The sequence below is a fragment of the Leopardus geoffroyi genome, chromosome D1, assembly GCF_018350155.1.
Source record: "Leopardus geoffroyi isolate Oge1 chromosome D1, O.geoffroyi_Oge1_pat1.0, whole genome shotgun sequence".
NCBI classification, from domain to species: domain Eukaryota; kingdom Metazoa; phylum Chordata; class Mammalia; order Carnivora; family Felidae; genus Leopardus; species Leopardus geoffroyi.
This window is the reverse complement of record NC_059329.1, coordinates 28,735,345-28,749,208: the sequence shown is the minus strand read 5'-3', so window position 1 is coordinate 28,749,208 and position 13,864 is coordinate 28,735,345. Positions and strand designations below refer to the sequence as shown.

At 43.9% G+C, this 13,864-nt stretch overlaps 1 protein-coding gene across 8 annotated transcripts in view; it reads right to left on the bottom strand.

The window, feature by feature from the left end:
* NTM (neurotrimin) overlaps positions 1 to 13,864 on the bottom strand; it is a 948,891-nt gene that overhangs the window by 171,257 nt on the left and 763,770 nt on the right. For all 8 annotated transcript variants that reach the window (XM_045483496.1, XM_045483497.1, XM_045483502.1 and 5 more), the window contains one exon: positions 3,291 to 3,523. In XM_045483496.1, the coding sequence (XP_045339452.1) occupies positions 3,291 to 3,523 (233 nt within the window). The remainder of the gene's footprint in view (positions 1 to 3,290; positions 3,524 to 13,864) is intronic.

Below are 13,864 nucleotides of genomic sequence, written 5' to 3'. Positions count from 1 at the left end.
GGCTTCACTGCTGTCAGCATGAACTCAAAAGATCCAGAACAAAGAACTGGTGGGGTACAAAGGGTATTTGGTAACAAGAGGAAAGACATAATCCCAGACCTTAAGCAGCTCACATGATACTATGAAAATGTCATTACCTTCCTTCCACGTGTGTTTATTTTTATGTGAACCTGACTGCATATGTATAAGTACACACACTCATGGGCAGACCACCAGTTCAGTTCTTCCTGCTGCTGCTAGCTTGTCTGTGTGCGTCTGTGCGTCTGTGTGTGTCTGTGAGTGTTTAATGATTGTAATACCATTCTGAAAACTTAATATGTCTGACTTTCATTCCAGCAGTGTTCTGTTCAGGGTTGAATAGCAACTTCAACAAAATCCAGACAGTCAGCTCCTGCTAGGGGAATTAGGGTTTATGTTCACTACAATAAGTGATCCCAAGATAAATATATTTCTTTTTTTTTTTTAATCCTGGATGGTGATGTATCCTCTTTCCAGTACAGAAATGGGGGAGTCTGGCTCTATTTAGTTTGTCTGATTGCTTCTAAGAGGGGGGACAGGTTGGCTCTGAAAAACTATGGTCCACTATTCATTAAAGTGTCAATAATGCTCAGCCCAGGCATATCGACAGCGGATTAGCTTGGGCTGAGTCTGTGTACAAGACCAGTGCCTTTTTTAACCTAGCTTGTTTCCAAATCAATACACCCATCAGCATTCGAAAATTAGCCCAAGATGAGATTCCAATACTTGAGGTGGTGTGTCATGCTAAGAGGCCACCTAGCCAAGTCACAGATGTAAACACCTAGCTGGGGATTAGACATTTTCCATTAGTGTGGACATGAGTGAAGATTGATGTAGACCCCTTCACCTCACCTCTCCTATGTCTCCACCCGTACACGCACTCCACTTTCTGTCTTTGAGCCTGTATAAGACCTCTGGACTGTAAGTTCAGCCATTTGCTTCAAAAAGTAGTTATTAAATGTGCACTTTGGATAAGGTACTCTCCCAGGTATTTAGGGCAGAAGTGTGTGGGTGGGTGTGTTGGGGGGGGGAGGGAGAGCTTAAGGAAAACAAATGACAAAAACATGGTCCTTATTTTCAGAGAGGTTTCAGCATTTTTCACTATTCCTTCCATTTTCCAGGTCCATAAAGGTTCTACTCCATAAAGCGAATGTCTGTACTAGTGGGCATTTCCTGATTTCTCTTGCCATTGCTGGGTATCCTGCTCTTGACAATACATGTGTGCAGGTGGGGGTGCAAGGGGAGCATGGTTTCAGGGAGGGGTTTCAGAAGCACCCTTTGGCAGAGATTACAGATGGTGACCCTGGAGCAGTTGCCGGGCCTCCTCATCGAATATGATTTTCAAACTTTTTTTTTTTTTTGCCAACTATCCACCATAATAAAAATGTATTTTATATTAAAAATTTACATACTCTGAAACAAAAATCTCATATAATGATACTTATTCTGCTGTTTGTAAGACATTGATACCTTCTATGAAATTCCATTTCCTTTAAAAAAAAAATGCTGCTTGCATCCAGCTGTTTGAAAAAGATTCATTTGGAGAACCAATAATAGAAAAAGCCATCGCAATTTCTTTTTAGAAGAGAGAAAAATAAGTACAAACAACGTGGTGTGGCCAAGCTCTGCCCCAGCAGGAAGGACGCTGCTGTCCTGGCAGCCCCTGCCCAGGGCCAGTGTCACGGTGCCCTTGGGTGGTTGTGTCTCATGCCCACTTGTGTCACCTCACCCTTCAACTGTGCATGGCCGCAGCCCAGGGTGGGCAGCCTCCTGCCTTCTCACAGCTAGGGTTCCCATCATACCTCCAGCTCCTTTGTGTTCTTCGTTCTCCAGTCACTTTCCTGCCCTTGTTTACTGACCAAGTCCATCCCCTTTCCTTGGGCTCCCTGACAAGAGAGTGGCAGGAGGCGTCTCCCCAAGAGGAGCTTCTTGTCCCAAATGGCATTCAGCTGTATGGAGGGAACTGAAAATCGAACTGGGGAAGAAACTCCAGCAGAAGGGCCAGGCTACACTTCTCAGGGCTTAAGCTTCTGAGATCACAGAATGAGGAATTTGGCCCACTGTAAAAGAATTTTAAAAAGCTAAAATGCAATATCAGTATTTAAAGATATATTAATGATGGGGCACCTGGGTAGCTCAGTTGGTTAGTGTCTGACTTCAGCTCAGGTCATGATCTCATGGTTCATGGGTTCAAGCCCCAGGTCGGGCTCTATGCTGACAGCTCGGAGCCTGAAGCCTGCTTTGGATTCTGTGTCTCCCTCTCTCTCCACTATCTCCCACTTGTTCTCTCTCTCTCTCTTCAAAAATATATAAAAAATATTTTTTAATTAAAAATATATTAATAGCTAACACTTCAACAGCACTGTAGGCCTGCTTCTAAGCGTTATGTAAAGTGTAGTCCTCAGCAAGCTGCTCACAACATTGATTCCATTTTACAGAAGGAAAGCCTGAAGCCCAGTTAGTAACTTGATCTGAGTCTCACAGCCATAAAGAGGCCAAGTCTGGTTCTGAGCTCTTACTCCCTAATTAAGAGCTGCTCACCGTGGTAAAGTGTCATGTGAATGCCCCAGGGTCAGTTCTGCTTCATGGGGAATAGGTAGGCATCATTACCAGGGCCTGAAAAACTCAGCCAGAGCAGAACCAAGAGAGATGCAAAACCAGAACATTGACATAGGCCTAAAAATCTGGGGGCAGGAACTTGGGGTGCCACCAAACACAGTGAATCAGATGCAGGTTATTAAAAGGGAGATGTGGCATCAGAAACCCAGGGCTGGGAGATGAAAGACACAGGCAAGCTGGAGACAATGGAGGTGGCTGTGAAGGACACATCTCAGGTGGGCATTCAGAGTGTGTGTGATAGACTCTGCTTTCTTGAAGGCTGCTCCAGGGTATGGCACGTGTGAAGTGCCAGAAGAGCTAAAACACTGGTCTTAAAATAAAGCAGGCCTAGAACTGGATGGAACCTAAAAAAAAAAAAAAAAAAACAAAAACACTTAAGGGAAGAAAAAAGCCAAGGAAAGCAATAATTAGAAGATAATTTTCTGAGAAAATATATTATTGGAACAAAAACAAAAACAAAAAAATCCTAGTCCTATTCAACACTAAAACTTAATTCAAAATTCAGCTTCTAACCACAAACTGACAGTTAGTTGTCCTATTGTCCTGGCCAGATGGAACAAACTGAATGTATCTCTGCTGGAGATCACAGAAAAAATGTTCAATACAGGCTCTCCCAGCCATCCATCCAGACCATCCAGCCAAGCGACGCCTACCTTGCACAATGAGGTGGACCCTTGAGGTCTTTGGGTGGTTGTCCGTCTGCACAGAGCACGTGTATGGGCCCTCGTCATACACATCCACGTTCTGGATCTCGATGCTGTACTGGGTTTGGGTGTTGCTCAGGAGGACCACACGTGGGTCCAGGCACCACTTGTCATTCCCAGCGTAGAGGATGGTGCTGCGGTTTAGCCAGGCCACCCGGGTGACCCGGTTGTCAATTGTGCACCTGGAGGGAAGACCAGACGGTTAAGTCCAGGGATCAGAGAGAAATGGGAACCATCACACACACATATCTTGCTTGATTTGTCATGGTTGGCATTTTCTGGGACGGGGAAACAGAAGTCTTAAAAGATTATTGTCTCAGAACACTATCTGAGATTTCTGGGCCTTGAACAGCCCAGTGCTTCTTAAACCACCTAAGCACAAGCCTACTTCAATAGTCATTACTATTCAATAGTTACAACTGGAGGCATCTTCCACACCCAGAGTGGCTAGGCCCTTTGAGCACCATAGCTTGCCCTTTGCTTAACGATTCCCATGATGTAGGCATCTGGGGGGTACTAAGTCATCCAATATTTATAACAACCCTATGAGCAAGGTTCTGTTGGTAAAAGGAATGGAAGAACAAAGAAACTAAATATTTCTCCCAAGTCACACAGATAATATATGCCAGATCAGAGACCTAGATTTTGACTCCTAAACATTATCTCAGAATAGTGAATTCTAACAGAAGGCTTCTGAAGTCAAAACTAAATATGGACCACCACCATTGCTATTCATCTTCATTATACCCAGGGGCAGAAATGTTCAATTACTGTGAGACTAAAGACATTTTCTAAAATCTCAAAACTGTTTGCACATGTAAAAATAGATTTTGTCTTTTTTATTTTTGCATCTGGAGTCCCCAAATTGTGGAAGCTCCCTTCCCTTTCCTTACACTTTCAAATTTTCCAGCTTCTCTCGCCAAGTCCTAATCACATCTCTCTGTCTGTATTCATTTCCTTCTCTCAACACACCAAGTATGTTCTATGGCCTTGGGCAAAATTCACAAATAGTGTCCTGATCCTAACTATAATGCTGGAAATAGCAATGTAGCTCAGTATGTATAATGATGCCTCAAATTTATATATTCCTTTGCAGTGTACAAAATGCTTTTACATCCACACTGTCTCTTTTGATTCTTGCAGCAAATATGTGAAGTAGATGATCTTACCCATTGTCTACTTTAAAGATCAGGACTCCACTATTTGGAAGGGTCTGGTGACTTGCCCAGGTTAGAGAGCTAGGAAGTGACAAACCTCTCAGCCAGGTTGTCTAATTCCTGGTCCCGTGGCCTCCTCAGAATGTTCAAGAGAAGGGAGAGTTCAGTGGGGAAGGATGATTGCTTCCGCTGAATTCTCAAAAAAAAACTAAGAATTGCCACTGAGCACACCAGCTTCCCTGGGTGGTCCTCTCAAGATGAGATATCCTGTACCGTGCATCCTTTCTGCTTGTACTTGTGTAAATGTCACAGGATCATTGCAGGGCCACTCAGGCACAGGTGGGGAGCCTTGCTGAAAGTGCCTGTGGGGAAAGCTGCTCAACTAGAAACACCTTTGCTCTGGTGTCCAGCAAGCTCTATGTTGTTCATTGTGTTTTCTAGACAATGCAGGTTGTAAATGATGGAAGATCTTACCTACCAGGGAAGATCAAGGGAATATTTCTGGAATTGGACATGGGTCACTTGCATCAGAATTGCATGAGGGATTTGTTCCAGGTTTTTATTCTCACCTCCTATCCTACTGATTCAGGCTTTGGGTATCCAGAAATAAGAATTCTAACAACATTCCAGTTGGGTAATATCCCTACCAAAGTTTGAAAAACACTGGTATGGAGCCATGTGTCCAGGACTAGCTACATAATTTGGGGGGCTTCATGCAAAATGAAAGCGCAGAGCTCTTTGTTCAAGAATTATTAAGAATTTCAAGAAACTGAGAACAGAGAATTTAACCATATGCAGGGTCCTTCTGAATGCAGGGCTATGTGTGGATAAATACATACCCTAAGTTGATCTCAGACTTTATTGTGCTTATGACGCTTCTTGGGATCTTATTAAAACGTACATTCTGATTTGGTAGGCTTGGAGGGGGGCGGTTCCTGAACTTTTAGTTCTGAACTTTTAGTAGTCTCCCAAATAATGCCAATGCTGATGGCTCTAGAGCATTCCTTAAGTTGAATAAATCTAGTGGTGAAACATATGTACACTAGGGTTGGGGAAGCACTCAGCTAAGCACCTCACTATGTGAAAGTGTGGTCAGAAACCCAGCAGATCATCATCCCTTGGGAGGTGGTAGAAATGCAGAGACTTTGCCCCTCCCTCAGATGCAACGAATGAGAATGTGCATTTTAGTAAGATAACACATGTGAAGTTTGGGCTGGTCTAGAATGCACTTCAAGACTTCCTTTGGCTTTGATGACAATACCCAGAATACTCTGAGATCAAATGAGAGGTGGAGAAGTATGGCCAACAAGGAAGCGCCTGATGCCATCCCCTCCCTTAGGTTCCCTGCAGACATTCCTGATGTTCTTCCTCTCAGGTTGCCTCCCTTGAAATGTGGATTTGGAACCACAGTGTTTTGAAATCCCTGAAGAACAACACACTCCACAGGATACTTTACTAGTAATACACCTGGGATGTTATTTGTCTTAATTACCTTAAGAGTGGTCCTTGCTCTACATTTTGCTTAGATCCAAAGCAGAGAAATAGACTTTCATATTCATGGCTAATATTTACTGAACACATATTATTGTATACTCGGTGCTATGGAAGCCTATTATACAGATTACTTTATCATCTCAAAAACCTGGTAGATTCACTTATTAATTCCAGTTTACAGATGGAGTTAAATTGAGTTAAAAAAATATCCAGATTGAAAAAAAAAATACCTGAATTTAGTAGAATAACAGTGGTATTAAGCTTCAGAGCCAGAATTCAGACCTAGTTTTATTTTATTTGGTTTCAAATTTGGTGTTCTTGAATGTCCTCATAAGCCCTCATAAGCACATATATATATGTGCCCTATATAACATTTAAATTCAATGTGCAATAGAATCAGCAGCAAACCCTGATAAAATACAGATTGCTGGGCCCCTCCCTGGTCTGGAGACCACATTTTTGAAAGCCATTAATTTAGACATCTGGTTTCTGGTGAAACGAGAGCTGCAGAGCGAGTAGGCACTAGGAAATGACCCTTGTTTGAAACAGTTTTCCGTTACTTTAAAGGAGAGAACTTCCTTGCAACCAACCTGCTCTGGAAAGCCAAAAGCAGAGTCCTAGTTAGTTTCTCCTCTAGCAACTAAAATTTGACCAGACACCAGGTGAATGGTCAGCCGTGGTGCAGGAAATTCTGATCAGCAACCTCTGCACAGCTTGAATAATTGTTTTTGATGCCCGCAATGGGGCATCTCACAGCCTCTCTGAGATGAATCCGAGAGGACAGTCGTGGGCTTCCTGTGAGTGTCTAATTATTGGAAATTGACTGAAACGAAGCAGTCTCACTACACCGCACTGTGTGTACAGGGCCAAAGATGTTCATTTGCAGATACACTAATGCTCTGAACACAGCCAATTTCCAGCACGGTTATGCGGCCCCTGTGATATACTACACTGAAAAGCTGGCATAGCTTCAGCTGTGGTTTTGGGCACATCCAAGGTCATGTTTAGATGTCCAAACTGTCACTGCTGGATATCAGTCTTGCTGAGTCTCCACGGCATTAATGCTGGCTTCTGCAGAGATGGATCACAAAGGTAACTTGGCAGCCAACTACAGTCACCTCCTCATACATGTCCCCATCTATCCGTCTCATTTATCGAATCTCCACAACAATGCAGAGGAGACAGTTCTCCCAGGTTAAAAAAAAAAACAAAAAAGAAAAGCAAGCATAATTGCTCCCTCAGTCAGAATGCTCTGGTTGGGGGGGTTTGGTAGAAGACTGGGGTGGAAAATTCCATCAACCGGTTCCCTTTTTGCAGAGATGGTCCTTTACAAAGATCTACAAAAGACATTTCAAACACATTACGATATTTCATGTCCTTCAGGAAGGTAATTAACCATATGATTAAAGGTAGGGAAGGCTTCAAACTCAACTCTCCCTAATCCAGGCAAGTACAGATGGCAACGACCACTTGTTATCAGGAAATGGTCACAGGTCAGGATAAGACAGGCCAGGAAGGGAGATGCAGAGACAGAAAGAGTTGAAAGTACCCTGCCTAAACCTTGATAGACTCTCTCCTTTCTCCCTGCATTCTTGAGATATGCTAAGCTCCCAACCTGAGCATCCTTTCCACCATCCTGGCAGACATACGAAGAGAAACAACGTCTATAGACCTAAGCCTTCTGAATGGATCCCTGGAACTCCCAATTCCCCACCTTCAAACATCTATCTCTCAATTCTGAAATCTCCAGTCTTCTAACTTTAATGCTGCCATCACTTATTTCCATCCTCCAGCCCTCTGGCCAGTGGCCATCAGCATTCAGTGTTTGTGTGAATGGCCTTCCTTTCCTACCAGGCCTGTGAACCTCCTGGTTTCCTACAGACAGCCCATGGCCTGACCTATGAGATATCCTGGCAGAATCCAAACAGACAGACAGAGCCTGGGAAAGATGCTTGTTTATTATTTCACTGATGAGCCAGAGTGTCCTTCACAGTCTATGTGTCTATCTGCACCCTACTCCTTTCCTTGGAGAAATTTCTTTATAAAAAGAGCAGGCCTGATCTTTTTGAATACAGATAATCCAGGGTGTGTGGCCTGCATGGACTGGGAATGTATTTTCTTTGATGATGAAAATGTTCACATATAGTTGAGTAGAAGAAGATCAGACATACATGCCTATGCTGTACCTTGCACCTGAGCACAGTGTATGGCAGAGAAAGCTGTCATACCTGTCATTTTCTGTAGTTGCAACAATTGTGCCAAAGCTCCAAAAATACAGCCCTCTATGTCCTTAATCTCTTGCTGATGAATAGTGGCTTTATTACACTTGCTGCATTTATACATAGAGTAACAGCAAACAATGATTAAGCAAGCCCAAGATGAGGGGCTGCAGAGATAGAATCATAAGAGTGTGGATTCAGGGTCTCAAGCTACTTTAGGATCTGAAAGGAAATGAGAAAGAGAAAGAGGCAGACAGCGAGTGTGTGTCTAGAAATTATAAGAAATATAGAGCAAAAGTATCTTCTTGGAATCTTCTAAGGACAAAGAGAGCACTGAAATAAAGAGAAGGATTATTGCAGAAAGAGAGAAAAATCCAGGCTTGGCCTTTCTTAAACACACCCGCCTGAAGATCTGAGGACTATAATGGATCCAGACAGTGGGTAATCCAACCATTCCTTCTATCAAATGGCCCTTTAACTGCTTTTGAAAAGCAACACATCTTAAGCAACGCTTGAGACTACAGTGAAATAAGAGCTTCCGCCCTTCACAGCACCTGGTCACAATCTCCTCTTATTGCACAGAAATGCTCCAGCTGCCCCTAAGTTTGGTTCCTCTGAGCTTTTGGCTTGTGCCCCACCCCTAACTACAAGCTTCACAGAGAATCATTACAATGTGGACAGCTGAGAAATACCGACACCCAGCCTCATGGAGTTTGCATGTGTGTCTTCCAGATCTGTTCCTGGGGGAAAACCAACAGGCAAAGCAAGATGCTTTATCACCAACCTGATGAAAATTCAGACATCACTGGTACCTTAGCCTTTTATTGTAGGGGAAGACTTCCTTAGTAGGGTTGCTCATTTTGACTCTACTGGAGTCTAAGTTCAGGTTGATATTTATAAAATTATCTTGGGCTATACAGAGACAAAAACACTGAACTTAACGCTCCATTCACACAGGCCTTGAATCCCTCAATTACTACTGTTTTTTGTTTAACACTGAAAAGAAAAACAGATATGGGCTATAACATCTTTCTTAGTTATGAAAATGACAACACTGCCCATTCCTGGGTAGAGACAGAAGTCCTAGGAGAAGGACCAGGGATGAATTCTAGCTTGCACATGCTACCCTGGGATCCCACACTGCTGGAGGGTAGCTATGGTCTGAGGGTGGGTGGGAAGAGCCATGAGAACAGGCTGTGAAGTCAGACTGCAGAAATCATAGTCCCGGCTCTGTGCTTGCCAAGTCTCAGTAAGTTTCATTTCACTCATCTGCAATGGAAATAACATTTCCTCCTGCATGGGGTTAATGAAAAGATTAAATGGACCCATGCATCTAAATGCATTCCTTTGCACTTAGAAACTCAACAAACAATGTGATTATACAATGTTATACACACTGCTTTCTCGTCTTCCATGTAATGTTGCAACACTGATTAAAAGGTAAGTTCTTGAAAGCAAGGGCCATGCCTTATTTTTCTCATGTACCCTAGTAAGCATTCAATAAATATCTATTGACTGATTAATTTTTGTTTAAGATCACTCATCTATCACAATCTCTTCAGAAGTAAAAGATCATGGAGACTGTGTCCAGGAAAGGCCCAGGTTGTGAGGATAACTACTCTGCCCATGATTTATAATGAATTTATAATGCAAAATGCAGACACCACCCTCGATGCAGTGGAGGCCCTTCCATTTCACTAATGTCTTGAAGATGAATCCAGAAAGCTTGGCTTTGTAGACCTCCAAGAAGTGTTCCACATAAGCACCCCTATCCACCTAAGTCAAAGAAAGTAGCATCACCTCAAAACAAACTGCTGAGTGAGGTGGGCCATGACTTGTCTGAAATGAATGGCACAAGATTTTGATTTGTTCTAGTGAAAAAAAGTTTCTAGTGCAAACTCAAATATTGAAGAAGGCTTGGAACTGCTTATCTGGTCACATCACATTTGTAAGCCATTGCTCCCATCACCCACTTCCTTAACTATCCTATAACTATCACATGCATGCAACACTGTGGGCTATGAGTCATCTTGATCATGTCATACAACCACAGAAGAAATCAATGGAGTCTTTTTTCCCTAGGTGACCAAAGTCAGGCATCCAGAAAGTTATTATTATTATTATTATTATTATTATTTTTACCATTCCTTTCCCTAACATATACAAAATTGTCTAAACCTAGAGGAGGGTCTCTTGAACTCCTTAGTGAAAACCAACATTTCCTAAGGGAGAGAACCCAGAAGTGCTGAGGGAAAAGTTCAGTGGAGATTCACTCTGGACTTTATCTGCCATTTGACCTTGGGGTCCAGTGAATGATCTCCTGCAAAGCCTCACCTAATTTCCCACTGCTTTAGGCAAGATGTGTGTCTGGTATTTGGATTACTTCTCACTGTTACCTGACTGTTCTATTCACTTGTAGGATTCAGTAACCCACTGTTTTTAGAATGCCCTTCTTCACTGTGTGGTAAACAAATTCCTATCCCCTATCAAGGCCAATTTTAAATATGATTTTGTATCCCCACTGCCTATCATTTGCAAAAATGTTTAATCCCCTATGACTGATCTCCAGACATCCCTTGGTTACTTTCAGGGCAATTTGGATCTTGTGAGAGTTGGGTGGCCATTAAGGTTAGAAGGAGGTGCTCAATAGAAGAGGGCAAGCATAGCCTTTCAGGCAGCAGGAAGAGAATGAGCAAAGTACAATGGAGCTGTAAAAAAACTCCTGGAATGTAGGGGTGCCTAGGTGGTTCAGTTGGTTAAGCATCCTACTCCTGATTTCAGCTCAGGTCATGACCTCAAGGTTTGTGGGGTCAGGTTCCATGCTGTCAGCAGGGAGACTGCTTGGGAATTTCTCTCTCTCCCTCTCTCTCTCTGACCCTCTCACACTTATTCTCTCTTTCTAAAAATAAATAAATAAACATTTTTTTTAAATCTTCGTATATTTGTAGAAGTTTAGAAATTTAGACAGGATGGGTTAAGGGGGATGAGTCCACTGAGTGAGTGCACTGCTATTTCTGTGTCACCTAGATCAACCACAGACTGATATTTCCTCCAGCTTCCCATTGGGTTTTGGCTGATGGGAAGCATTGGCAGGAGATGGGGTGTGGGGGGTAGGAGAGGGGCTGTCACAGGCTGTCAATTCCCTTGGTCAAAGATGATTGATCCTAGCCAGTGGACCTCTCCACACAGCCCCCTGTCTCTGGTGGGAGCTATGACCTCCTCCTTAATTCCCTCAGCCTTGTAGGTGTTAATGATCCCCTCTTGTACTAGCCCTATGGTCTTGACTATCGCTGTAGTTTTCCTACACTTTGGTTCCACCTCTGTAAATATCCACTTTATTAAACTCTCCTCAAATTACTCTATTTGAGTATGCCATCTTTTTTTTTTTTCCCTGCAGGAACCCTGACTTTTGCAGGTTGATTGTGCAGTACACTGTGTGAAAGATTTTGGGTGTTTTGTTTTGTTTTGTTTTGCATCCTGAAGTCAAGAGGAACCAGAGAATCAAACTGAAGAACTTTGCAGTGGCTAACTCAAAAAATTATCAATGGCTAGAAAAGGCACCAAACTTGAGCTTGTCTCTGTCTTCCAATGGGTGGTCCTTCCTGGCATGGAAAGGGCTGGGAAGAAGAAATCCAATTCCAGCAAATGAATCTGTCTGCAATCTGTTTTTTCTCCTTTTCTTTGTCTCCCATCCTGGTCCTCATCAGCTGCTCCATGGAAAGCCACATTCAAGATGGGGCTTCATCCTGGAGAAGCTGGGCCCAGACTGGCAGGTGTAAGTAGAAAGCACACTTCTAATTATTATCCAGTCTAGATATCTTTTTACAATGACACTGGGAAAGCCAGGACTCACTCAGGTGAACTGAGATGGATGGCACATATTAGACCTTTGGTGTCATGCATGATAAAGGGTCTGGAAGTACCCACCTCCTCACTGGCTCAGGTCCTCGAGTGGCTAAGAAAGATGTACCAGCCTCGCTGGCCTTGTGCCTAGGAGTCAGCCTCAGGTGAAGTCAGTGCGGCTTCATCTCTGGGACTAGTTCCAACTCTTATTCCTTCTTGAGACAACTCTAAATCCTTACCCAGGCCTGGATCCTGTCTCTAGTGCCTCTCCCATAACTGGTGAAAATTGCCTATAGTTAGAACTTAAATATGCCCAGGATAGGAAGAACTTGTGGCCTAGGAGGCCAAAACCACATCTTAGACCAATCACAGCTGACATTTTCCTTCCCACCAATGAGCATGCCTGACACCCAGGCAGTTCTGACTAGTCAGCAGACCAGGCTGTGTTTCTACCTGGTTCTCACCATGGAGACTGTGTACACATATGACCCTGTGCCAGGGAAGAAGGAGTCAGAATGAAAGCAATCCAGAACGAGGCCATAGCTTTTCCTTCTCTACGGTGGAAGAGATAGTCTGCTACCTAAAACTCCCATGGTGCACCAGAAGGAAGAACAGGCCAATGAGATGTAGCATGACAAAAAGAGCTCCTGGATTGGAGGAGCCTTCTCTATTTTCTTACTACGTGATCTTGGCCACACATTATTTCCCCTCTTGGTGATGCCACTGTGTCTCAAATTACTGCTCAGGGCCCCCATGGGAATCAGGGCCAGTAATAAGCAGGCTGGCTTCCTCCCAGGTTATGAAGCTCCATTTCTACCACTTGGGAGCTGAGACCAAGCTGGAACAGAAGAACAGAACCAATGCGGAGGTACATGCCAGAGCAGCTGCAAGGCTCCTTCTCTACTTGTGCATCCTCTGCTGGCCTGTGAAGAGAAAGTATCCCCAGGGTCCAGAAAACCAGTGTTCACTACAAGGAAATGTAAAAATAATTAAGTGGAGAGGAGCTAATTGGACCTCTCCAGAGAGTTAATCTATGAGATGTGATACTTTGGGGGGGGGGGCAGGACATATCCCCCAGAAAGACAAAAGCTCCCGGGGGAAGGATCAGCCTTGGCTGGGCCTGCTGCCACTCGGAATCCTCAATCTCCCAGTGGAAGACCTCACTGTTTGCATATTTCCTGTCAGATTTCTTCATCCTTCTCTGACAATTGGTTGTTAGAGGCGCTCCCTCTGAGTAGAGTGCTAATCTCTTACACTGATTTGTTGTTAAAGGTGTCCCCAGACCAGCGTCAGCCCCACCCCTCCCCTCTTGCCTTCTTCCTCAGAAAACAGAATCTGGCTACAGGGAGGAGCTCAGAGGGGGCTGCCATGGTGCAGAGAAAAGGCGCCAAGGGGCACCCTTAGCCAATCCAGTCATTCTCATGTACCAAGGACCGTGGGAAGCCTTAAAAGTACCTTTCCTAGGCCAGAAGGAAAGGCCTAGAAAAAAAGTCTCCGAAGTGTGTTCACCTAAGGGAAGTACACACCTATTGTTCTGCCTTAATTCCTGGAGGTAAGGGGTCTCCCAGTTCCTGTTAGACCAGGTCTCCAGAACAGAGCTGTGCAAGTGTGCCATGAGGATCTGAAGCATTCAGCCAGAGAATCGTGGGTCAGGGAGGCAATGAGCAGCGTCTGGGTCTCTGGGTCTTTCATTCTCTATAATGTCCCTACTTGGGCAGGACATGGCAGTTAGCCAGTGTTCAGCCCACCTCCCTTGAGTCGCCTTTAGCCAGTGTTCGGCCCACCTCCCTTGAGTCGCTTTTATCATACC